The sequence below is a fragment of the Fringilla coelebs genome, assembly GCF_963513975.1.
Source record: "Fringilla coelebs genome assembly, chromosome: 21".
NCBI lineage: Eukaryota > Metazoa > Chordata > Aves > Passeriformes > Fringillidae > Fringilla > Fringilla coelebs.
In genome coordinates, this window is record NC_140047.1 from 10,990,389 (window position 1) to 11,018,104 (window position 27,716).

The 27,716-nt window shown below is 44.9% G+C and overlaps 1 protein-coding gene across 3 annotated transcripts in view; it reads right to left on the reverse strand.

Moving 5' to 3' along the window:
* The window catches only part of STRBP (spermatid perinuclear RNA binding protein), a 46,524-nt gene extending 19,071 nt beyond the window's left edge, over positions 1–27,453 (reverse strand). For all 3 annotated transcript variants that reach the window (XM_084219704.1, XM_084219703.1, XM_084219702.1), the window contains exons 1-5: positions 27,365–27,453; positions 5,235–5,410; positions 2,867–3,084; positions 1,931–2,096; positions 83–227 (exon numbers count right to left, since the gene is read on the reverse strand). In XM_084219704.1, coding sequence (XP_084075830.1) covers positions 83–227; positions 1,931–2,096; positions 2,867–3,084; positions 5,235–5,237 — 532 coding nt within the window. In that variant the 5' untranslated portion in view covers positions 5,238–5,410; positions 27,365–27,453. The remainder of the gene's footprint in view (positions 1–82; positions 228–1,930; positions 2,097–2,866; positions 3,085–5,234; positions 5,411–27,364) is intronic.
* Between the last annotated feature and the right edge of the window lie 263 nt (positions 27,454–27,716).

The window sequence follows — 27,716 nt, forward strand, 5'->3', positions numbered from 1 at the left end:
TACTTGCCAATTAACCCTGTGCTGCACAGTCAGGACATTTAGCTAGAACAGTCTTAAAACCAAGTTAAAACGCTCTGTGTACCTCCTTCCTTCTTCTCTGCTTCATCTCGGATGAGAGGGGATGTGAGTATCACCTTCAAAGTGAGCTTGGGCTCCTTTGTGTTATGGATAACAATAGCTGCCTCATTTACATGCTCCTCCACCAGATACTTCTCTTCTGTAAGTTTCTGAAAGTCACCAAGAAAGATTTCAAGACTCTCCCAAATCGACTGAAAAAGTGAAGAATCTGTATGTGTCTCAGCTCATGAGAAGGCTACAGGGCATTGCAGTAACAAAGGCAGCCTTGCCTCCCTCATTAAAAACAATTTAAAACATTTCTTTTGTAACCAGTGCTACAAGTGCCTTACAGTTTGCTCCATTAACATGCACTGTATCAGAGTTCTCTGCAGGTCTTTCAGCAGCTCTTTGGGACCTCTCACCCTCCAGAAGCACAAGGGCAGCCACAGATGGCTCAGAGGCCTCCAGCCACCCCTTCTGTGCAGAGCCTGGTTCAGCACACCGGTGGTTAGGATGTCTGCTCCGACCCCTTCCCTGCTGCAATCTGCTCTGCAGCTCCTTTATTGTTGGGATGAAAATGGCTGAGCATCTGCTCACCATGAGCCTTCAAAGTGGCAAAGAAGCAGCTCCTGAGTCTCTGAGCCTCGCTTGTTCCTTTTGTCCACTAATGGGCCTAAACCCTCCTTCACCTACAGCATCTGATCCCTCTGCAGAGCCTTTCCTTGTCCTCCATGCCCACAACAGTTGGAGCATTTCACGAGTCAGAGTCCTCTTCCCTCATCTTTTCTGTAATCCCGCACAGTCCTTTCCCTGACCTGCCTGTCTCTTGAATTTATTCAGTCTTCACATATTTTAATTATGTCTATTCTTTCATTTTACTTCATGTTTTTTGAAGGACATATTAACTTTTCTTCTCACTTTCAGCCTTCCTCATTTCATGCCTCACTACAAGCTTTATTCTTTAATACTCAATACATCCCTATCATTTTCAAACAAGTAAAATTTACTCTTTACTACTCAAAAGATCCTTTGCATTGTTAGCTATGGATAGGGCCACATCTCTAGGAACAACACTAGCCCATTAAAACAAGCCCTTTGTGTGACAAAATTAATGGTGAGAACTAACAGCTGTCAAAAATGGTAAAACAGGGAAAAAAGCAGATCAGAAGAAAAGCAGAGGGAGTTTGATTGTGGTTTGGAGAGGGGCACTTGCAGTGGAACATTTGAGGGCAGTTCCTTGGCACCAGTGTTGGTGAGTCTGGAAGCTGGACTGATTGCTCAGCCTCAAAAGCATCCCTAAACAAGCTGCAACTGCTGCCCACTGGATGCCAGCATCAGAATTAAGTAGCCATAAATAAAAAAATGCGAGGTCATGATTTACATGAGTCCAAATGAGTGACCACCTAAAGTGACATGTTCGCACCTTGGCAGCACAGAGGGGTTTATGTGGGAACAGCCCAAGCAAAGCAGCTGCAATGGGGAACTGCAGGTTCAGGCAGGGGACAACAACAGGGACTGAGTGACACACTTGAGCAGGAAAGATTTCTGCAGTTCAGCTGATGCTGGGTGGACCAGAGCATCCAAACCCACCCTGGGTTAGTTGCACACACAGAGGTCAGCTGGTCAGCTGCCCTCAGGGAACTGACAGCACAAACAGGAGTAGGGCAACAACAGCAGGAAGAGGTTACATTCTGTGAGTAAGGACTTCATATCACCACATTAAACATGTCACATGCCCCAGATGCCATCCTAGATTCAGAGTATATTCCTTTACATCACTTGTCCTTCTTGTTGGAACAAATTCCAGCCTTTCCCCAAATAGCTCTTGCAGTGCTATCAGCCATTGTGGGAGGGCTGCTGCAAGTGAACTCACCTGAATTTGAGCTGGGAGATTGTCTTTAACGATACATAACAAGGTCTTTGTGGGTTTTTCTTTGCACATGAGAACCAGCTCCAGATCCATGTCATCTTTGATCAGCAAGCCCTTTGCAACCAAGCCGATTCTCATAACGCCACATAATGTCCGACCACCTTGATCCCTGGAAATGAAACAATTTAGGGTAATTAAAGGGGATTTTAGGCTCCAGCTACAGTTTAGGGGAACTTTTCAGAGTCAGAGTAAAGAATTTGCAAAGCGACATAGGAACATTTAATTTTTGAGTGCTGAGAAAAAAGACTGTGACAAAAGCCAGTTTTGTAGACTAGGATTGTTTAAAAGCATGGAGTAAAATGCAAGAAATGCTTCTTTGACAGGCCAGCACCAGCTCTTGTCTCATCCAGTTGTCTCCAAAGCATTTACTGCACACTTGGACTATTTTTTAATAAAAAATCAGCATCTATGCTGATTGGGGCTGATATGCTCAGTGGGGCTGAGTTGCCAGCAGGGGTTAAACTATGGCAATAATGGAAAGTAATGGAGGCTTAGGAAACTTTGTTTGCTGGATTATAAAAACTTCTTTTTTGTATCAGACTGCAGGAGCCCCCACGTACATGGCTGTCAATTTGCACTGGTGTGTTCCAGGGAATTGTATTTGCTTAAAACTGCTGAAAGGCTTGTCTGCTAAATGCAACTTTACAACATCACAGTAAAATAAGCAAAGAAATAGAGAGCAACTGCTGCCCACACTGGGCTTATTGCCATTCCGTGCACTCCCCCCACGTGCCCTCACATCAAAAAGTCCAAATATATCCCCCTCCTTCTATCAACATCCATCTGCAGCAGAGCCAGGTGACACTACGACTCTTATTTGGAGGAAAGGAGCCACTGAGAGCAGCACAAGGACACGTTGTGAGCTGAGGCTTCACTCACTTGGCAGTGCCTTCTGCAGCTTCCTCCTTGGCTTCCACATCACCCTCACACTTTGCAGACTTGTTCTTTTCATCCATCCAGTCAGAGACATGCTTAAGGGCACATTCTACTGTTGAGACCATGTTCTGGACAGCTTCAAGCTCCTCTGGAGATGGATAAATGGTTGAATGTTTCACCATTACGTGGCGGTCATCGTTAGCAAAAGATCGGATCGATCTCTGTTGTGGAGTGGGAAACAGGAAAAAAAGAGAACAAACTTACTGGAGCATTGAATGGGAATCCTGCCCGGCAGGGAGGGCGCAGACTGGGCATAGCACGTGGAAAGGAGGGCAGGCAAGGAGAGATGACTCCTGCTTTGTAAAAGTTATTGATACTGTCCAAATACCATTTTGCATATTCTGGAAGTGCTGAGTGCAGCCAGCTCTCCTGTATTTATGCCAGGGACCAGAGCAGCACACCTTGGAACAGGCAGTCAAAGAGCCAATCCTCACAGGTTTGCTGCTGCTGCAGATGAAGTCACAGGCAGCACAGAACTGTGAGAGGCTCAGCCACTGCGCAGGGATTTGCAAAGGCGTGAATGAAGATGAGAATAAAGATAAATGGTAAGAGACTGAAATTTCTTTTTTTAAAAACATTCAAATGAATAGGAAGATAATCAGAGTGCTAATTAAAAAAGCCTGCAGTGAAACTCAGGAATCCTGAGTGATACTGCTGAGGGAGGTAAACTTCACTAGTTGGGCAACCTGTGCCAGGAAGTTTAGAGTTTGCTGCAGACTATTCAGGTGAGACTTTTTGGGTGTAAACAGTGCCCCAGACCAGCTGTGATCACAGCACAGACCTGTGGCAAGGGCAGCAATAAGTCTTGGTCTCTACAGACACATCAGTCACTGCTGAAAGCCTCCCAGAACACAATCACCAGCCAAACCTCTCTGTTCCTCCTACACAATAAGCACCTTAATTAGGTGTCATTACCAGCCCTTCTTCAGGGGTTTGGAGCTGTACCCCCTCCTAAGGACACAAAGGGCCTTTGAACAACCTCACAGGCCTGTAAGCTGGATCCTTATTAAGGAACTGTCCATGATTTCCTGGTTTATTGCACTCCCTGTGTCTCTTCCATTGAAGGTCATGACATCATTCCCTTCCTAATTTTTGTGTTCCTACCCAGATGGATAATTTGGGCAGTAACAAGTAATCTGTCAGGAGCTGGTTTTATTCCCTGCAGTTTGATAGGCTGCAGAACGCTTCCAGGAGGTCCCTCTTGTGGTTATCCACAACATGGGTACAGCCGGGCTGCAGGGAAACAGCCGAGCTGCATTTACCAGCTCACCCACCATCTTCTACCTTCAGAAATGTCAGTTACAGCAGTGGAACAGAAACAAACTGCTAATTCCTAATTATGAGACACATTTTCTTTTCTAATGAAGAGGGGCTAACACGATCAACTTGTCATTAGAATTCAGGCCGAAAAGAATGACAGAGTGGGACACTATTTAAAATATAGTAACAACTCTGCTTTGCAAAGTGTTCAGAATTCTCCCTTTCCCTCTGTAACTGGTAGAAGTCTTGGTTTAGGTCTTTTTTTTTAAATACAAATAAAACCACACAGCCTACCTGCAGCAACCAGCCACACAAATGTTAGCAACTGTATTTAAAATTTATTGCATTTATTCTTATTTCCATTCTCTCAATAAAGCCTTAGAGGGCTTAAAAATATATAAATATGTTTAAACTGCTCTCTACTCATTGTTCAGCAACTAAGTAGGTTTGCTGCCTTTTTGTAAACACTTTTCAGAATCTCACCATGACAATACTTCATACTCGCACATCTTTACAAATCCCGCATCTCAGGGATTTCTATTTGTGGCCAAACCCAGACAAATGAGGAGTGACTCCTCACTTAAACCATACACACCAGGTATATCTGGTATACACATTTCATCTACACTGCCACGAAGTGTGCACAGAGGCACCTTCAATCACACACACATGGATGTGAATAATCAAAACTTGCTTTTGTGAAGTAGAGGTGGAAGGGGAATGTGAGCATTTGGTAATGAAATCTGTGAGTTCAAGGTCACTGATGCTGTTTGCCACAGCCTGCTAATGCTAGTTTTATTAGAAAACCTTATGAGCATCCCCTTCATTTGTATTTAATAATTCATGTGCTGCAGGCTCACAAGAACACTCTTAGGCTTTAAGAGGCTGACAATACATCAAACCTCACTTGCTCTGCTCAAAACACACAGTACCATCCCTCAGTTAGTGCAAGGCCAGAAAATCCCCTCTCTGGGGTTTGATCAGGCCCCGTGCAGGCCTGGCAGCAGAAAACACTTTTAATGCACCCCTGTGAAAGACAACAAATACCTACCATGGTTTGTTAGTGTTTCAGCTCTCTCTCCCTCCCTTTCTCCTTTTCCCTCCTCCTTGGTGTCTTTGCTAAGCACTGTTTTGCCTGACAGAACCTCTTCATAAGCCTCTCAGTCCCTTGACAGCTCAAGAGTTCATACAGCCAGGGTGCTCTGGGAGTCACTTTCTCTAATTCACCTGCAAAAGGAGAAAAACAACTTGAAATCAGCAGTGATGGCATGTTGATTCCAGAAGTGGTGGATGCAGCACATGAGGCCAACCACTGATCCAAGCACCCCAGCTTCCAGATGGGACAGTCACTGATCCATTTATATCTGAGCAAACAGATGTCACTGTGGAAAGCAACTTTTTTGTGATGTGCCCACACACATGTAACGACTTTCCCATGCCAGTTAGAGCTGATCCCAGGGAGGTTTGTCAGCCACCTGGCAATCCCAGCTTCTGGGATGAGGAAGACAGGAAATCCAACATGGCAAACATGCTCCATGTGAAACCAGCTCACAAAGTCTCTATTTTTGTGTCGCATGCACGTTAGGAATCAAACAACTACATTTAATTACCAGAAGGTAATTCTCTATGGAAATCCTCAGTGCAGCCCTCAATCCTGTGTCACATGCTGCACAACAACCAAGGCTTCAGGGTGAAATAACTGCAAGTTGTTATTTAAAGGCAGACAAGCACATTCTAACAAACTGCAGACGTCAGACTCGCAAGGAGCTGAAATCACCCACACTGCCTGTGCTGCCCATGCACTGCCTTTCCCAGCACAGCATGGAAAAGATGCTGCAGGAGCAGCCTTCTTGTACTAAACTGGGAAACAACACCAGCACTGGCACCATAAAACTGCAAAGAAATGCTCTGTGAGAGAGAACAGAGCAGGTAATGTTGAGAGAGTGAGGCATAAGCTCACTGCACAGCAAGACACTCCAGTCCTTGCAGAAAATTCCTGTTTTCCTTTCTCTACACATATTGTTGCAGCAGCTCTCCAGCAACATTTTGAAGCAACTGGAAACCCAGTCAGTAAATTTTTGCAGATTCACACACACACACACACACACACACACACACAATGTTTCATTTTCTCCTGTATGCTGAGCCCCTTCACCAGCAACACTTTGCATATTGTGTGTCAGAGAAGCCTGACATTGTTAGAAATTAAAAGCATGTTTGGCAACAGCAGGATAGGTGAGATGACTTGAAAGCTGAGGAGATACTTAAACCTGTGATGTGACAGGGAATAATTAAAATGTTGCATCCCACAGAGATTTGAATGTGACAGGGGAAAAGGTAACAGCAGATCCTGCTTCCCTGTTTCCCTGGTTAGGAACAAATTAAGGAGGTTTACAGCACCAGTAGCTTTGGCAGCAAGGGCCTGATAGTTGTTTGTAAGTCACACCACTAAACTGAGGATGTAGAATTGGGTAAAAGAAAAAGCCAGACAAGAACACTGTGCAGGGACCTGTCTGCTCCAGCAGCTGAAAACTGCCAAGGAAGAAACCCCAAGAGAGTTAAGTGCAGTCATACTAAAAATACTTGGGAAAAGCAAGTTAAGGAAAATGCTGACTGACCCCACTTCTCATCACAGAGGCTCTGTTCCCACCAAGGTGTATTGACACTCACCAAACTGCTTCCCAGAAGCAATCAACGAAGGGGATGTTCTTTCTCTTAAGAGATGCTGGAAGTCAGACAGGGGCAGCTGGGAGGAAACCTAAGCAAGGATCACTGCTTTGGTAGTATTTATTTTGTGAACTAGTCATAAGCTCCTCCACACTCAACAGCCTTTCACCATCTCCAGAACCAGCCAGACTCTTTACAAGGTCGTTTTGCTTTTTAATAATGTTAACTTGAGTCAGCAAATAGCAAACTAGGGAGACTTTTATGAGACACATTTATAGATAATCTATTTCAAATTACTTCTCTCTCCAAAGTGAATTCCAGCTATCTTCACCTACTCTTCTTCCCTGTCGCTCCCACATTTCACATTTTCGGTTTGTTCTCTTCTGGGGTAGCTGCAACTTGGCAATTCCAGGCAGAGAGAAGGGCACTGGAATGTGTTGCTGACTTCAGCATATGCCCAGTACAGTGTCTCCAGACGCCAGCAACACTCCAGGCCAGCCTCCCTCCCAAGACTACTGCAAGCTGTTGCTTATCAGCTCGCCCAGGCTGTGGCAAGCAGATGGCCAGAGATGGGTGGCTGAGCAAGTTCTGGTGCTCCCTAAGTGCTGAGCAGGCTGCTGTCCAGAGGGTGAGTCTGCAAACACTCCCTGCTCGGGGGCAGCCCTGCCTGTGCTGGGTGCTTCTCAGGTTCTTGAAAACTCCAAAACAGGCTGGAAATGAATGTGTCACAGCCACAACAGAGGTTAATCTGTGCTGGGCTGATGAAGTGAAAACACCAACACCTCTTCATACTCTGCCCTAGCAGTGTATGGAGCAGTGACCTGCTTTCTTGTTCTCAAGACAAGTACAGGTTGTTGGATGAAGGTATTTATGAGCTCTTTACCTGCCCTGTTTTTTCAGCAGTGCGTGGCTGAAGTCAGGGTACAGACAACTGACTTACAAAGGGATCTTTATTATAATATTCAGAAAGCTGGAAGAAAATCCCAAAAATTGAGTCGAAGCTGATACACGATGTCTTCCAAGTCATTAACATCCTACGAATATTTCAGAAACACGCATAGGAGTGAAACCCTAATTTAGTTCAGACTTTGAGAAAACATTTTCAACAAAAGCACTAAACAGGAGGGAGTTTACTATAAAAGTGCAGACACAATATACAGAATAAAGTACATTTGACAGCACACAGAATTAAATTAAGGAAAACCAAAATCAAATCTGCTCCAACCATATGGACTAAGGCAGCATAACATAGCTCAGCACCAAATACATCAGAAAGCATTATGTGAAGTGAGCAGCAATTCCATAAATCCAACAGCCTCATTCCACTACCAGACTATAGCAGGATATTTGCTCCTGCATCCTCAGGGAAGGAACAGTTGATGCTCAGACTAAAAAGCACAATATTTAAATGCGTGGCTGTCTTACCTAGGGGCAGCCGCCCACACTTGCAAGGAAACTTGTACAGAAAGCTCCTTGCATTACTGAGACCTTGGTGACCTTGAAAAAGTCACTTCTGCTCTGCCTCATGTGCCCCTAAAGTGTAAAACTAGGGTAAATAATCTCTGTCTCCAAACCAGGTCACAGTGGAGCCGCACAGATTCTGCAGTGTGGTTTAAAATCACTGGGGATTTGACACATTAGAAATGTTATTAAAACACCATGACAGTGTAGCAACGTTTCCATTAAACATCCCATCCTTCACAGAGGAAGTTTATGCTTTGGCTCAAGACAAGCAAAAAGAATTTCAGATGAGGCTTTTGTAGTAGGAGATACTCCTGCATCCTGCAGCTGCATTCCCAGGGGACAGACAGTTAAACAGCCAGGGGTGATGAATATGCTCAGCTACCTCCAAGTGCCTGTGAACAGGGAAGTGAAAAAGCAGGAGAAACAGGTACTTGCATTCCATGGAAACTGAAATACCAGAATTAGGGTGCTCTGAGACTCTAGAAAAGAGACATGAACTGTGTTTGGCACCCCAGTATTCTCTTGCAGCAGACCTTGCACAGAAGCATTACTGGTGCAACAGAGAAGAGAAAATTGGGGTCACTGGACACCAGAGCTCCAAACCCCTCACTTCAGTGAGCTGCTCTCCAGGCTCCTGGCCAGGCCAAGTAGAACACCATGAAAATTGGTTTCAAATGCTCCATCAAGAAGGCACACGCTAACAATATTCAGCTGAAGCATTAAACACCCTCCACCTTCCGAATCTACCCTGACACCAGTATCTGCCATGGGAAACTGCAGTGTGCAGCACCCCAAGAGCAGACAGTGTTTACACTGACAGGGCAGCAAGAACAACAGAGGTTGCTAATAACAAAGCAATGAGTATCTAACACAGCCCGAGGTGTATCACACTCAATAATAGAAAATAACTGGAATTTATACCGGTTTTTGTTACCTTCAAAAGTCAGAGTGAGAGGCTTGCAACTTCAAATTGGAAGTTTATTTTAGCCTCTGCTTTGCATTCAGGAGACAGGTAATTTTTCATCACACCACACAAAATGCTGCTGAAAATATGTTGTGTTTTTCTGCAGTATAATTTTATTGCTGGCCTTCTGCCAAGAGTCTTTCTGGCAGCATCTCCCACAGTTGGAAACTGTGTATCTGGGTCAGAAAAGACAAGCCGCTTTTCAGAACAGCTCAATACATTTGGCAGAGATGCTGATATTGTAATTGAACTCTTTCAGCAACTCTCTTTATGATGTACCCAGACACCAAACAAAACAAGATCTGCAGTGTTGATTAATGTCAAAATAACTGACAGAGAAATATCAAAATAGTTTTCCCTCATGTTAAAAGTATCAACAAACCAGGGGGGAACAGATAAGAAATACAATTCATGAGGATTCAGAGAGGAGCACAGGGCAGAGAAACCTGCAAAATATGACTGACCTGTGCCTTGTACAGATATTCACTATTTAAGATCCCAGCTCCTTGTATGGAACTTCCCCTTTTCCACACAAAGAGACAAAGAGAAATCCTGGCCACTCAGAGCCCCAGCAGCATTGTGGAGAGCAGTGCCCTGTAACACTGGGACACACATTTAACAAAGCTCAGGCTGCTTCCAACAGTATGCTCAGCATCCAATTTCACCTGGAGACCATGTATTCATAGGACTTTTATTATTTTCCATGTAATGCATTTCCTGGCAAAGTTGCATCTGGGATAACCTTTAGAAGGCTGGAATTTTCCATCCAAATGAATAATTACAAAACAACACTATAGTTAGAAGCTGAAAAGGTACTTCCTCTGGCAAACTCTGCACTTCATATAACAAATACTGGAGTCTGGGATTACTCCTGCCTGTTCAGTTCTCATAATATTTCAATCAAAGGCTCCTGTGCTCGGAGATCTCTTGGGAGCAGGCAGCCCCCACACCCAGCTCTAAGTGCCAAAGACAGGGTAGGCACAAACTTAATAACCAGATCTGGAACCACAGCACATGTAACCATCAGAACAGAGAAATCAAAGTCACCTTCCAGGCTCCAGAGCTCTGACAAGGCTCACAGTGCAAGGAGCACAGCTGCCCACTTGTCAGCTGCAGGAAGCTGCTGGAGAGCTCCTGGAGAGAATCCATCTGTGCCAGGGCGGGACCCTCGGGTCAGAGATGCAACTGAAAATCACTGAACACATGGAGTCCCCTCCACTGTGCAGTAAGGAATGAAGAAAGAGCCAAAAGAAATCACACTGGTACAGTAATTAAAGAAGTTGAAGAATCAAAGGCAAGCAATTGCTTAATCTAAATTAATGCATTAAGGTGAAGGAAACAGGGATGTGTGGAGTGTAGCTCATATTTTTAGCTCCTGGAAAGAAGGTGAAAAGATGGTCTAAGGGGAAATCATTACCAGCCTCACAGGAAGGTTAAAAAAGGAACAACAGAGGCACTGTGTGAGCACATATGCAATCATTTGAGGAAAAAAATGCTCTATTTCAGATAGAATCACACCATCCAGTCTCAGAAAGAAATAGACATTAGTTGAAGTAACTGCAGCTATTGAATTGTAATGTATAAGAAAGATAAGAGTTTTGGAAAGAATATAAATCCTCCTGGGATTGAACCTACTACAGACTCCTGAGGACAGGAAGGTATTCACCACACTCACCACACTCACCAGGTGGCCTTCAGAGCAGCACACCAGCTGCAGACCTCAAGGTATTTTTTACATCTCCCTCTAGATTTTTATCTGGCTTCACATTCCCTGAAACCTGTACAACCCCCAGCAGAGCCAGGGCTACAGAGAGTCTCTAATGAAATAATTCTGAAATTGCCTTCACCTCCTGGTATGGGTGTCAAGATGCAAGACTGACTAGAGACAGACCAAGTGCAAAAAGTTTTAAAAACTGGCTGCTGACACTTAAATAACAAATTGACACATGAACAGTTTAATGTTTTTCCCGTTCAAACAGTAAGAAATATGCAAAACTGAATTGCCTGTAAAACTGAGAGCACTGCAGAGGACAAAGTATCTGAAAGGGTGCATTTCTTGGCAGGTGTCTTAAATAAAAATTTACAGATTAGATAGTACATAAATAAAGAATAGCAAAATATTCATTTGAGACAAGGCAGAAACCACCACTGGATTCTCAATGTCTGTGAAACACTGAACTGATTTGTGACTTGAGACCCCTAATGTTGCATTCCTGCTTTCCTGGCTAAACTGGTCAAAGGAAACATGAAGGTACTTTGCAGTCATAATGTGACATCCACAGTCAAAATCATCTGAAATTCTTAACTCAGACTGCATTCATTTACAGTTGAAAAATTAACTGAATTAATAACAGAATTACATTGCACTGAAATGACACTCACCATCTGCAACGTCATTTTCCCAGAGACAGAGCTGGTTTAAGCAAAATTCTGGATCTATGCCTGAAATGACATCACATTCTCCAAAAGAGAATCACAGTTCTACCTCCTCCACCCAGTTTGTGCCATGCTGGGTCCTCACCACGCCAGCCCTGTCCTGCATGAAACCCCAGCACTAAAGCCTCGCACATCTCCAGGCTCCCAGAGACTCCCCACGTCCCTGGATTTGTGAGCGCTGCCTTTACCTGCTCGGCTTTCACTGGTCCAGAAACCACCACAGGAAACAGCCGCGGTGTCGAGGAGATTCAGAACAGGGACATTCCTTCCCCAGCACCCTTCAGCTTCACTGAAATAGCTGCAGTGCCCCAGTTTCTTTGCTGCTGTGATTCATATCCCATAGAATATGGGATTCTGCAGGTGGACCCGAGCTGCAGCCCAGCAGCCAGGATGGGGGAACTGCTGCCAAGGAGGCAAAGGCACACTCATGAAAAGGGCTGGAAAGCATGGCATTCCCTCTGTGTTGGCAATTAATAAACTACCATTTCAACAAAAAGAAGGAGGCTGGAGCCCAAACTGTCCTACAGTAACACTGGATCTGCTTGTGTTGGTGGTTTGCACTTTTCATCAGTTCCATGAGGCAACAGCCAAACACTCTGGCTCTACTGTCAGTCCCCTGCTCTGCAGCCCAGGCTAATGCATATCCTGGGAATTAGTAAGAGGAAGGAGAAAAGCAACATGGATTCTAAAGCTCTGGCTATAAACAAAGCAAATTTAGTAATTCTTACAAATAACACAGTGCAAATACACGTTTGAGAGTTGTGTTTTCCCAGTGTTTACATGAAGTGTCAGAGCATTAAGAAGTTTTTAAGAATAAATGCTCTCCTTCTGACTAAAATTTCAGCAACCCTCAACGTGCAGTTTAAGGAAGTTTCTCCCTAAAATTTCTTCCCTGATGTCAATTATACAGACCCTGTATTTGCAGTGTTGCAAACCCCCTTGGTTACTGTGCCTGGCTGCCTTTCAGCCAGTTTAAACATTCATGACTCTACCCTGAAATGCATTTTCTAGTATGTCAGTCTTGCTGCCTCAGTGACTTTTTTTTTTTTTAATTAAAGAGAGAAGATTTAAAAGGATTTGGAATGGAAGATGACTAGACTCTGTGAGTATTGTGTAAAAAGCTCTTGTGCTCCCAGCCAGTGCACATCCTCCATCAGACTTTTCCCAGGTTTTAGTTCCACTCTGACTCCTGAACAAGTTCAGGATAATTTTTTACTTCCTGACTAATTGGCTGTTTTGTCAAAGAACACATTGTCAAAGATTCGGGGTTACTAAAAGCTTCAGGTTTTAAGTGTTTTCTCTTGCCATCTCGTGCCCATCCAACCACATTATTTTAAGTTTGATTCAATGTCACAACATGCAATGCCACAGAAAGGTCTGAAACAGAATTTGTAACTAAAATCTTGGGCTGTTTAGGGAACAAATCTGGCTCTTTTGAAACCCTTGAGAACCCAGCACCCGTTCAACAGAGAGCTCTGGGGTTTGTCTCTGGGGAACAGTACCCTGGCATCCATTTTCAGCCTCAGAACACAATTATTTGCTTCAAATGCATTATAACCCTACCAAAAGATTTGAATTAGGTTACTTAGGCATGAAAGCTAGCAACAATATCCATCAAAGTAAAACACCACACCAGCCTGAGATTGCAGAGAAAGAACTGTCATTTGTGACCCAAGTCCACCATTTGCCTGGGACAAGATCTTGTAGCAGGAAGTCCCAGCTTGGCTACGAGAAAGAAAAAGAGCCACAAACATATTTAGAGATGTACAGAATTAGTGAATAAAAACGAAAGTCCTGTTTCCCTGGAAAACCATGAGTCTAAAAATATTTTAGATGGGCTCAGTCCAGCATCCTCTTGCCTCAGCAGACCTCCACTGCATGCATGTGCTGTCACATCTGCCAACTTCACTTGCAAAACTCATCTGTTATTCCCCTCTCCAGTTCACATGGCATGGTACAGCCATGGAAATGAAAAAAAGGATGACTTTAGCAAGGACCATCACTGGTGGAAATGCTCAGTTTGTAGACCACAAGCTAGGTTACTAAATTAATTTCTCAGCCTAAGTTCTATATATTAGTCTTATCCTTAGGAACATCCTGAGATGAGTAATGAATTCCACAGCCTTTTTTTGTTTGCTTATTTCTAATTGGCCATTGAAATAAAAATTAAATTAGGTGTCTGTAATACTGTACTCTCCAGTATCTTTGGAGAACAGAACTGTGTAAGTAATTGATCTCAAACTTGAGAAGCTACAGTTAATCTTTTTTTAGCTTTAGAATTTCAAGTAAAATCTGGGGGGGGGAGTGAAAAAGGAGCTCCCAGGATAAATGCACCAGTCCCAGGTGGATGGTGTTTTTAAACCACAGACACAACTCAGCTGGTTTGGTCTCTTCCTTTACATTTCCTACAGGGCTATGAATTAGTTTAATTTCTCTTTAAAGTGATGCCATCTCCATCAGGCCACTCACAAGAGCACCAAAGACATTTCCAGCTCTTCATTTGCTAAAGAAACTTCCTCAGCCTTTGCATTCTCCACCAGACAACACACCCTGTCCTCCCACCAGCATCAAGCAACCAATCTCTGAACAGCAAAACAGGATCAACATCTTGGGAAGCACCACAGTTGCCAGCAGCCCCAGGAAGCCCCTTGGGCAGGTCAGTTGCCCCCCAGCCAGGCTGGCACACACACACGGGGGTGTGGCACAGCTGCTGCAGCTCCTGGAGCAGGGGCAAACCCCACTTTCTGTGGGAGGAGCAAACAGCCTGGCCAATCAATACCAGCATTCCAAGAGCTCTCAGCCTTGCAGGGACAGCAGCTCTCAACAACAGAACTCTCTCTCCCCAAAGCTCCTTTCATACACTAGAGCTGCTAAAAGTAACACTTGGAATTACTGTCCAGGGAAAGATTAAAGAAAAACAATCAAAGTTAGTTTATTTTGGGCCATTAGCTGCAATTTGTGTCTGGCCACTTCAGTTCCCCCAACAACAGGAAACCTGCTGTGCTTGAATGCAACACTGATGGGGTTTATGTTATTTCTCAAAGGGAGCTGCACTTGGAGAGCCGCAGCCTGTCAGGGTAGGAGAGCACACGGTTCCGGATGCAGAGGCAGGATGAAAGGCAGGATTAGAAACCAGCTAACCAGCTGCCACAGACTGAGGGTGTTCTCCTCAGGTGGGCAGAGAGATAGAAACCCTTTCATCCCTCAGTCCAGATTAGAGTGTAAATGTTTTTATTGCCTGCTTAGCTACCTGTGGAAATCTGTGTCCATATCAACACCATCATTATATTGAACTCTGCTCTTCTCAGCACAAAAAACCTGCCTGGTTTTCAGTCCAGAACTATACTTTTAGTGATATAAGAATGTCAGATTATAATGCCATCAATCTGTTTTATTCCACAGTTAAACAGAATTCATCTCTATAACCTGATGCTTCTGTGTTAGTGAAAATAATTCTTTTTTTAAAAAAAAAGTACATAAATACTTTGTGCACTGAAAGAGCACTTGGTTCTGCTGGTTTATGAGGTCTTCACTTTGCACAGCTCCTCTGTTGTGGAAACAAAAGTCCTTGTATTGGGCTTTCTCAGTGATATTTGCAAACTCCTACACTTGCTGTAACCGGCTGTTCAGAAACACTTCTTACTGGCCTGGGAAAGTTAGGTCATTGTTTATTAACTGCAGAATACATTGAAGAAAACAATAACAAGGTAAAAGAACATTGTTGCAAAGGCTTGTTGCTTGTTTTGACATAAACAGAAAGTAATTAAACCTAGCTAACACCTTTTCAGTGAGCGTTTTTCTCCAAAGCATTTATAATTCACACTCTGCAGGACCAGGAACAGAACAGCAGAACCACCAGTGCAACTCTGTCAACACAAGGAAAGGCTGTCCCTGAAGTTCAGTGGACAAATACTACCAGGCAATTTCATGCTTTACCAACACAAAATCCAGAAGTTAAATTTAGAAGCATGATTTCTGCAGACGTTCAGATGTTTCTGTTCTAAATTTTCCAGAAATTGCAAATTAAAACTTGGCAGACCTTAAAGTAACCCAGCACGTGTCTTGTGCAATCCAAATCATGGTTGGTCCTATTACTCTGCAAAACTCTTAGGAAAAAAAAATCATGCCTTTCACCACATGGTTTCAGACAAATGACAGAGACATTCAATTTATCTCTGTGCTAAGAACAAAACTTTAGTAACTGTGTTTTCCTCTTGGAATATTGCCATGAGAGTTAAAAGCTAACAGAGGAACCAGCATTCTGCCCACTGAAGGATAAGCACAGTTTGGTGGATAACATCACTTACAGAACTGCAGTCCAAGTGGTTGTGGCCAATTTCTCCCATTTACCATGGGGAGAATATACTGCATTTCTAGACTGATCTCATTCCTGAATACTGCAATGAGATATCAAAGCATGCAGGTGTCACCAAGGTGCTTTGTGGAACTGCCAAACCCTGCAAAGTTTCTGCAGCCTCTCAAGAGACAAAGCATGTTTTTCAACACCACGAAGAGTAAATTGAATGAAACAGCTCAGAGGTAACAAACCAAAGAAATCTTGGAAATTACTTCTCTGTCTCCCAGAAACCAGACAGGACTGCCCACCCTCCTCTTGCTAACCTGGGGGAGATGGCAACCTCCATGCTGGACTTTAAAGGAGACTGAAAAAACATTACTCAGTCTTTTCTATTTTGATTGCAGTTATCAAGTTTCAGTGTACTTCTATTAGGAAAAAAAGCCAAAATCAGACCTTAGATACTCAAGAATTCCACAACTCTTCAAGCATCACTTTTCTAATTGCTGTGATAGGTGTAAATGTTGTGTTGTTCACATGGGGAAGAGACCTCACTGCCCAAAAATTCAAGTGACTTGCCCAGGGCCATAGTAACTCAGTGGTAGCACTTGGAACAGTGTAAGTTTTTCATTTACAACACACACCAAGCACGGAGCATCCTCTTCCCTTTCTAGCTTTCCACCTCCTTAAGGCTTCATTAGCTTAATTCGAACAGACACTGCATTCCTGGCTGCTTTTGTTATTCAGTCTCTCTTGCAGGATCATGGGTTCCTCACAGGTTAGCTTGGCAAACTGGCCCAGGAAACGCCTGACAACAATTACCTGTCCATTCATGAGAGTCAAATCAGCAATTCAATATCTGAATATGGTATGATTAAACTCAGGAACCTAATTCACAATGTGTCCTACTTTCAGGCATCAAATTTTTTGAGCACTGTGCTCTTTTGAAAGTCAAACTGACAAGGACTCAGGAACCTTGTGTCTTTTCCAAAAAAGACCAGTGGAGCCCCTCTTTTGTCAGGCAGCAGGACACACACAGTCTGTTCTCAGGAAGAAGAGAAGCCAAAAAACAAGAACACTTCAGAACACTATGGAGGGACCTGAGCCATTGTGCAAGACAAGGGGAAGCTTTGCAGGCAGCTCCTCAGCACTCTGCACACCACATTTTAGCACATCATTGGCTTTGAAGAAAGGACCCAAAGGCTCTCTTTGCCACTTGCTTTTTCTAAAGCTCAAACTGACAGAGGAGCAAGCTGTGGAGGAGAAGGGAATTTCTTCTCTCTCTCTCTCTCTTAACAAAACAACAAAATAACCAGTCAAAACCCAGCTTTCACATTAGATACAGAGTGACCATCTAAAACACCCAAAATCAGATGTAAAGGATGGAGAGGGTCTGAGAGAATCTCTCTTACAAACCAGGAAAACCATTGGGAACCCAGATGAGCAGGAGTGCATGGCTTCCCCTGCCTGCACCCAAACCACACCCCTCAAACACGACCCCTTTGGACTGCTCCACATTGAGCTCCAGCCATCCAACAGCAGTTTATAACTCCTGTGAGATCTTTCAGGATGGCTACTTTGATCTTTTCAGGAGATATTTCAGACTTTGTTAGAATACGATCAGCTACATCGATCACCTAGTCCAACTGTAACGAGAGCACAAATAATGAAAGCAGAGCAAGGGAAAGAAAGGAGAGGGGAAGTACAGTAACTCCTAAACTCCTCAGCTCTCTGCCAAAATTCAGTCTTCTATAGACTGTGCATGAGACTTGCTACTGTGCTGTGTGATGAGGGCAAAGAGAACTCATTGAGACAAGGTGCACCTGCTAAAACTGGCACTAAAACCAGGCAGCTACTGCAAATCAGTGGTGCCCAGCACCAGCAGAAAGCAAGTCTTTGTTCTTCTGGCACAAGAGGACTCCTTTACTGCGAGCACCACATACAGATCAAACACTTATAAGCAAGAGAAAAGCTAGCCAAGGGATTTGTATTAAAATAAAGATTGCAGGTCGCAGTGTGAAAGAAACAGGGAGCGTACCAGTGAGTCCCATGCCCAGCCCAGCTCTCCCCGAGCAGTCCTTCCTCTGAAGGAGAGCTGCAAGGAGACAGCCTGAGCCAACAGTTTCTACAGCAACTGCAGAAGCACCAGTTCAATGATATTCAAACCCTGCAGTAACTGCAGAAGCATCCGTAAATGGATACTCCAGAAGAAATATCTGACAGCTTCTCCTGGACTCCCTCTGCCTTCCTGGGCAGTCCATTGATCCCAGTCAGCTCAGTTCAAGTGTGGAGCTGCCCATTTCTCTGCAAATGCTTCTGAATCCTCTTTACATTTAACAGTCTTTCAGCACACTTGCTCCCCTTCAAAACTTCATGGAACAGCCACCAGAGAAAAGTTTTGTAGACACAGTGCTGGGAGGATGAGTGTCCTCATCCTGCAAGGGAGAGACCAATGCATCCATGTGTGGTGGTGCTGCTGCAACTCCTCACAGAGGGTGGAATGCTGTTATGACAGTGGCACTGGGCTGCTGCTGCTGCTCCACTAAAAGAACACTTGGAAGCATCTCAAGGTGAACCAAAACAAAGGCCAGTTACCACCCAACTGCACAGAAAGAGCAGATCCATTTATAACGTGGCTATTTTAACACTAATGTAGAAACCATATTAAGGAACCCAAAATATTTCACCTATACACTTGGTAAGTTCTAAGAACTGTAATTTACTGAAGGATGTTTAGGGCAGGACATCTCTTATTCCCCTTCTAAGAATCTGCTGTAATAAATCACAGCACCTCAGCAGTCACAGCTTCATCATTTCCATATTGCAGGAGGTTTTCCATAAGTCTGCAGTGTTACTTTGGATCACACTGAAACTTGGCATGAAGCTCAGGCTCCTGACTCGCAGCAAAAAGTTAAACAAAATTGCTCGTTTGTTTTTAAAAGGGTCAGGAGGTTTCCAGTTTCAGGCTCCTCAGTGTTCGGGGTGGAAGGGAACAGTATCTACAGTCACAAGTCAGGGACATTCAGTATTCAAGCCTTCTGTAAAGAATGGGCTTGATCAGAGACCTGTCCAAGATGCACATTGTAAGCTGCTCTCTTCTGTTAGGTTATTACATAAGGCCACATCCACAAACCCAGGGTTTTGGTCAAGAGATCACTACTTATATAGTACTGACTCCCAGCTACCTGCTTTAAAAAATATCCTTTATCTCCTCAGCTAACAAAAGGAAAATTACTGAATCCTCTGAAAGATAAAGCAGACCATATGAATATATTCAGTGTAAAAGACAATGTCATGCCCACACTAATGGTAGGAGAAAAGAAACATGAAAGCAGAAATATTTTGGTTTTATCTTCATGCCTTTTACCATGATTTATCCAAACAACACCATCACTGTGACTGTGACAGTTGTTATTTCTAAAATATGAAGAAGAACTATGAAATCTTAAGTGGAAAAGCATCTTATAAGTTGCTAAAGTATAAGCATGCAAAGATGACTTCTGGATCAAATATATTCCTTAGCAGGCCAGTTTTGAAGGAATAAAGACTGCTATTCCAGACAACCATCTTTTAACACAAATTAAAATTTTAGAAGTTATTTATGTAGCAACTATGAACAGTGTCAGGTTCCACAGAATTTGCTAAGACTGAAAATTCAACCAAATTTTTTAAAATTGTCAAAAACCCCCCAGTTACAGGAGGTTCTTCTGTGCCTCCAAGGTGGGAGTCATGATTCTTTTCTCTTACACAAATTTAGACAACTGTGTTCTCTCTTCAGCCTTCTGGCCATCTGTAGAGATGAGGAGGTGTGTACAGATGTGGGCTCAGAGCAGAGCAAGCTACTTCTCTGAGCTCATATTTTTGGCAGTCACCAATTTCACCCTCACCCACCAGAAGCAAAGAAGTTATCAGTTTTGTCTCCCCGCCCTTTTCCCAGTATTTGCCTTTCTTCCTGGCTTTTCTAGAACACTTGTCGCCATATTTACCAGAGTACATTTATTACTGGTTTTAAAATAACAGTTTTTATGAGACAGGAAAACATTTCAGATCTTTATAGGAGGAACTTCAGACACGAAGAAATGAAATTGTGTGGTAAGTCCACGGCAGAACCTGAAAAGGGGCCAAATGCTGCCCTAATCAATACTTGCAGGTTAATTGCCAGACATTCTTCACTGGAACACAGTGTTGCTCAGTGCCTGCTGTTGAAGAGTTTTACCCATTTCCAGTTTTGGAAGCAGTGCTCCCAGTTCTCCTACGCCCCATCCCCACGTACCACACACTGCAGTTCAGCCCCGGTGATGCTCTTTAAGGTCACCCAAATGGCACAGCTGAGCACTTGAAAGGAACAGATTAAGTCTCTGCATGATTGAAGACTTGGAGAGCATGACTGGGTAACCAAAGAAGCCCTAATCTATTTGCCAAGTCCAATTACCTAGCCATCAAATCAAGAGATCATGAAGCATTAGGACACGGAATAACTGCTCACCAAACAGTTTTAGCTCTCTGAAAAGATGACAGTCACTGAGAGCCTATGACATGGAAAAGGCATCCTTCAAAGCAGAGGTGGGGAGAAATCACTTCTTGGACATTTATGTTTTCCCCTTATCTTCTGTTGAGCTATACCAGCTATCAGTAAAGGGGAAGAGATTTGGACTGGAAGAGCAGTCCAGTCAGAGAGTAGGAATCCAAGTGTTCTGAGTCTGTGTCTGTTTCCTTGAAATCCCATCAAGTATCCTACTTACAGACCCATGTTTGCTGTTTGTTCCATCATACCACAGCCCTCAGCTTTCCAGTGCCTGTGCCTGCTCTCCAGTACTTCACTCCCTGGAGTCACAGGCTGTACACCTACAGCTTCCCCTTCTACTCCAGAGTCTTTTCCATTAAAGCAAATCCCCCCATGTCAGACAGAGCAATCAGGCAGATTCTCACATCAGACATACAGCAATCAGGCAGAGCAGAGAAGGAAAAGTAGAAGAGCATCATGAGTGCCACAGAGCAAACTCAGCCCCCATACCTGGAGAAAAAGAACAAGTTTCCATATGCAAAGAGCTGCCCCTTTCAGCACAGCTGTTATCAAAAATAGGAATAAATTACTAATCTATATCCTTGTCTTCATACTGGAAAATGCCTGTCTTCAGCCAGCCCCAGCATCAGTCACACCTGTCAGAACATCACACAGCTTCCTCAGCTGGGAAAACCAGCCACACGGGTTGGGCCACTGCCACCACAGCCAGGGAATGAACAGCACATAAATGGCTGTTATGTGCATTCAGCTTCCAAACTGATCAAACCTTAGCACATGTTAGTGCTTCCACACCACTGCTGTGATTTGTTTGATGGTTAACAGAAACACCTCCAGCCCAGTCCCACAGACCTTCCCTACACAAGGTGCCACCATTGGACCCTTGATGATCATGCTCCTACTCTGTCAGGAACACAGCACAGGCTGACTGCTGTGGGGCAGCTAACTCAAATGCTTTTTATTTTCTTTGTTAATACAAGTTACAATTTGTTTGTTGAATGGATCTATTCGTACTCTCCTGACATGTAGTCTCCATGTCATGTGTTTGGTCCAACAGGTCAGTGTCTTGCTAAGCAGGCTGTAAAAAAACCTTGTCAATCAAACACCAGGTATATACGAGCTGGCAATTTTAAAACATCACCTATTTCAACAATGGCAACTAAATTCAGTGGAGTGCAGCTTGTTTCCTAGCTGAATTTTGTACAGTTTCTTTAGTGAGCAAGATACCACGTTTATGATTTCATGTTAGTTCATGTTATGAAGAAAGATACCATCTTTATGGAGAGGGTTAAATTGGGACCCATGCTTTGGCTGCTACACCCTAAAAAAACCCAAAAATAACCCCCAGCCCTGCAACAAGTGAAAAAAACTTTATGCCTCCTTCAAGATCAACCATGACTTACCACAATCCTGTTATGGGACCCATTCCCTGCAAAATATAGACTAAAAAAGATGCATTAATTTCACAACATCAGTGGAACTATGGTAAACAATCTTTTGGCAAAATCTTGCTGGAAGGAATCAGCTGCTGTGTGCCCAAAAAACCCCTGCCACAGCCTCAGGCCTCCTGAGCCTCTCGAGGGAGAGTTTGGCCAAAGCTCATTCTGGAAGCACGAAGCAGCTGCACAGAGGTCGTGGGGCTGGGCTTCCCACACACCCGAGGGCTCTGCCGGCCTTCCCACAAGGCAGATCCTGCCAGCTGAGAGCTGGGATTAGGGAACATTTGGTTTAGGGTCATCATCAACTGAGCCCAGTAGCTCCAGAGGAACATTCCCCCATGGAACATCATCCCCCTGTCTCAGGGAACACTAAAGACTCTTGAGGGCCCAACACTTCAAGACGCTGTGCCAACACTCCAATCTGCTGTGTTGCAAGTAAAACAAGAAATGTGTTCAAAGTGTCTTCCCCCACAAGAATCAGAGGAAAAAGAGAAAAGTACAAGGCCTTAAACTCAGCCTGCCCTTTTCTGCTCCTACCAGGGGGCAATTTCTATGGGGCAACACCCGTTTCTCACCACTGAGTTCATTTACTGCCAGGCCAAATGCCAAGGTCTGCTTTAAAATCTAAATGAATTCTGGTTCATAAGATTTCTTCAAGTTTGTGACATCTCACAGCTACCCACGAGTAAGAGTGTTTTTTCCCAACCAGATATTCAAACATAAAATTTTTCAATAAAGACAATTTAAACTAAATGCACAAAAAGAACAAGAAGCAGCAAAATTTAATTTACTGGCATAGCCAAACAGACCCCGATTTTATTTTCTTTTTAAGCATACAATTAAGGGTAATTTAATTCCCCTGTGTAGGCATTACATGAAAAAGAAACATTATTGTAAGAAGAGCTCAGTACTGTTGGTACACAAACCTTACGACAGATAAATTAGACCTTAGGAAAACAGCATATAATTTACATTTTGTTATGTCAATCACCAGGAGCATCTTAGGGCTCTGAAATAGCACACCAAACCACAACATAAGGGAACTAATGTAAATCAACACATGTGGCAGGATCACTCAAGTTTCCACAATCCAAAAGATCCCTAAAATGGATTTCGTAAGATTATTCCTCTTCAACATCCACTTACACTTTTAAGTTACCAAGAAGTTACGACAAGATTTTACTACAGAAGAGTGACAAAGTTTTGCACAATTATAGAAAAATCAACGACATAAAACCACAAGGGCATGGGGTTTAGTAATTAATCCCTGGTCTTTATTACTGGAGAAGCCAATGGGCAGATGTGCAGGTGGCCCAGAGAAACAGCAGCCTGGCTCAGCAGCACACAAAATCCAGCCTTGGGTTAGTCCCACAGTTCTTGGGTTCAGCAGCAAAGGAGGGACAGAGCAGCCCAGGGCCATGCTTTACATACCTTCACAAACAGCAGAACAAATGACAAACCCTGATTTTGTTCTGGGGCTTCCCCTACAGCCAGCACCTCGTCCACATTTGACACCACACAGGAAATTAGCAGAAAGGTCAGGATGTGCACTGCACAGCAGAGCTAGGAGCACAACACAACAGACAAACGTGGGGTGGGCTCCAAGAATTCTGTCCCCTCCTATTCCATGATGACTAGAGTAAGAGGACCAGAAACATAAGGTGATTTAGCTACTAAATAAAGTCTAAAAATCCAGAGTGCAAGATGTTTACTCGCTCATATCATTCCTAAGAATTGCTCTGCAGGTTTTTTGTTAAGGGACATGAATTGAGGTTTTCAAAGAAGCTAAATAGAAACACTGTCCCTCTGTGAGCTGACACTGACACAAACTGTGACACTGTTTTCTGTCATCAGTGCTCAGTGAAAAACTTGCACATAAGAAGGAAAAACTACACAAGTGCCAAGAACTGCAGAAGTACAACTGGAAAAAATACTGTCTTTGGCCTTGTAGCTTACATCAGTTATTGCTTTTAACAAAAGATACCAGCAATGCCTTTCAGGTAAGGCTTCTCCTTCCATAAATATCAAGTACAAAGTTTCTGTTTGTCAAATCACGCCACAATTACAACAAACATAGTTCAAACTATGGTTCCTACAAAAGGGTTTGTATTTTTCTGTTCTTTAAATCTCTTAACAGTTTTTTCATATTGCTTTAAACAGGAATTTTCCTTTTGATTTCCTCACTGCAGCATATTCAGCAGCAAAGCAATCTTCACTCGCCAATACTGCTGGGCTACAGCAAATCCAGGACACCACACCAGCCAAGTGCTCCTCATGTGGCCGTTCAGAAAAGTCCTCGCTCTCCCCAGCCCAGTACAAAGTAAGGCACAGACCCCAAAACGCCGAAGTCTGCTGTTGGCATGGTGAGAGACACCATAACCCTGAACCCACCAAGAGCTGGAGGTGAGCCCAGAGAGGTGCAGACTGACCCTCTGCATCCTCACCGCCCCCAGCATCTCCCTCAAATCAGATCATCCCAGCACCTCCCTGCCACCTGCCCCGAGCGTCCCCTCACCCAGCCCAGTCTGTAAATACACCAACTGCCACTGTTCTGCTCTTTCCATAGTGATACTTGGGCACACTGGCCACTTCCAGGTGTATGTACCTCAGGCCAGGCCAGAGTCCCATGCTTTAACAGACACTTCACCAAGCATGTTCATGGCGGCTTTTCACACACTCAGAAGCTTGTTAACCAGCCAGAGCCTTTCCCACTCCCCCTTTCCAGCCATGGATATGCTCTTCAAAGAGCTCTATTTACATGCCAGGCTACAAAGCAACGTGGAAAAACTGCAGCTTTTATGATTCTACAGTGAGGTTTTTCACAACATGAAGCAGCTTCTTAGACTACTTTTTTTTTTATACATTTTTTTTATTTCCAAACAAGATTTCACAGTTCAAAAAAAAAAATCTCAGTCCACCCACAGGCTTTTGAGGAACATTAACAGAGGGGCTTCAAAAGAAGAGAGCTCTGCGACCTTAAGCATTGCATTCTGAACGAACATCCATGGGAAAACTGCGTACAAGGCAGAACCAACAGTCACCAAAACCCACAAATCCACTACAGTTTAAACTACTCCTCCCGTGTTTAGGTCTGTCATAGCTTGCTTTATGCCATCTTCTGTTGTACCTTTCCAGCTGCTTACTGTCTTCTCATTTACTTCTGAGCTTTTGTTTTGAAACCAGCTATGTCTGAAATTCCTTCTCGGACAAGCCACAAAACTGGGTTTGGTCACTTCCTCACAACATTGACACCAGTTACCCCTGGGGCTCCCCCAGCCCCCAACACACAGGTATTTCTATGTGGAATCTTTCTCCAGTTCCCCAAGAAGTCAAGTCCTAGATTTCCACCTCGTATTCAGCCTGTCAACCACACAAACCTAGAACTGGCACTTTATCAGTGTCTTCTTTGTGCAGAGATGAAAAATGCTGCCAATAGTTCAGCAGAAACCAGTCTGGATGAACAGCCCGCGCAGAGAAAGCCCTTTATAAAACCAGGACTAACCAAACTCACAAGACTAAAGATTCTCTTTGAACCACAAATGCCAAAGCAGCACCAGACAGGCACCATCAATGATGAGATTCCGAGGAACAGGGCACTGAAAACATTAAACCCTCACTCATAACAATTCTACCCTCTCTTCTCTACATCTCTCTCTGCATTCTACACAACATGAAGCAAAGGAAAAATGGTTGGAAAGCTCCAGACAGAAGAAAATTATACATGCCAAGAACTTCCAGAGACAAGTCTAACTTCCTAAAAATGACCAGGAATTTAGTAGAAGCTATAGCCAGCTGCAGTCTGCTGACACAGATTTTGCCTTCCTCTCTACACTGGCAGGAAATAACTACAACCCAGCTTGCACACCTTCCATGGAAGAGGTGGGCTCGTTCAATTCTTGGAAAACGCTTTTGCTTTTCAGAGAGAACAACGACCTTGAGCAAACACAGGAGTCCAGCAGTCTCCAGAGACACTGCCAGGCCTTCCTTGCTTCCCATTCCAGAAGTTTTGTTCTAAGGCCTCCCCTCCAAGTAGCCAGCACCGCTCCATACTCCTTCCTTCCTTCCTCTCTGCCACCACGGCTGCTTCCTACAGGTCTCAAAAATGGTCACCATGTCTTTAAAAATCAAAGACTAGACCACATTTGCAAATAGTCCTTTCTTCTCCATTCTTTTTAAAGATGTTAAACTATTCTGCATGAATGGAGGAAATTATTTTAATTTTCTGTCTTTACCCTAGAAGGACAGGCTTCAAATGTTTGCTAGAACACAAGTATTTTAATTTAAGATAAATAGCCCAGCTATTTTAATTAACTTACAGTTTCATAAACATTTTTTGGAACTGGAGATCTGAAATATGTAATATTCTGCACAATAATGCCCATTTAAATCTTTCTTTGCTTTAACCACATTTAGCCTGTGTTTTCACGACAAAGTACGATAAAACTTTTAAAAACTGCTAACAAACTAGAGGACACGGATACAGAAAATAATTAATTCCACTGTATCTAGGACCCCCCACATTATAAATTTTCTCTTCTGCCATACCCTGTACAGGACCTGCTAGGAAGGCTTACTCTCTTCTTTCTGTAAATCACAAGGCAGCATTTTCAGAGCCACGTAAATAAATAATAAGACATTTAGGCAGATAACGCATATTTCCACTTTTCACTCAAAACTCAAGTTTTGCTCTACTCAGTGGCAGGCATGTGACTCCCCGGTTATCCCTTCCACGCTCTCACTTCCAGAAGGGATAGCGGGTTAATGATTACAAAATCCAGTGCAAAGCAAATACAGAATGAAAGAGAAGGAAAAACCCAAACAAACCGTGGACCATAACACTGATGAGTGTGCTCGGAGCCGGGAGCCCGCCGGGGCCCGGACGGACTCGGCTGCCCCGCGGGGCCGGGGCGCGGAGGGCGCTGCACCGACCGCGCCGGAGCGAACTTCGGGCCGAGCACGAGCCCCGGCGGGAGCCGCCCAGCCCGCACCTGGCCGGGACCGCCCGGGGACACCGCGCGCAGCGGCCCGGCTGCGCCCGGCCCCGCCGCCACCGGCACGCCCGCGGACAGGTAACGCGCCCCGCCGACAGGTGCGCGCCCCGCGAGCAGGTAACGCGCCCCGCGGCCGGCGGAGGGGCGGCCGCCCGCGCACGGCGCCGCCGAGCCCCGCACCCCTCCCCGCCGCCCCCGCCCGCGGCCCCGCGGGGCGCGGAGCCCCCCCCGCCCCACCGCGCCCCTCCGCGCGCGCAGCAGCGCCCCCCACCCCGCGCCGCCCCCCGCGCCGTGTCCTGCCCTTGCCTCCAGCCCGCAGTGCCCGGTGCAGTGGGAGGAGCGGTGCCCCGGGGACGGGCCGCCCGCCGCCCCGACACCTCCCCGCCGCCCCCCGCCCGCCTCACCCCGCTCGGCGCCGGCCCCGGCGCTGCCCCGCGGCCCCGTCCGGCTCCGCGGCCCCGTCCGGCTCCTCCGGCTCCGCAGCGCCGAGCGGGGCTGCGCACGTGACCGCGCCCCGCGCCCCCATAGGCTGCGGCTGCCGGGCAACGCGCGCCCGCCCCTTCCCTGCACCTGAGAGCGCCCTACGCCAACTGCGTACGGGGCGCCGCGCCGCCCTGCGCCGGCTCCGTAGCGCCGCGGACCCGGCCGTTTCCTGCAGGCCGGCGCAGCCTTACGGAATCGGCGTAGGGCTGCTCGGCCGGCCCAGTTCCCCACCTGCGGCCGCTGCTCCCCGCGCAGCCCGCGCGGTCCCGCCCG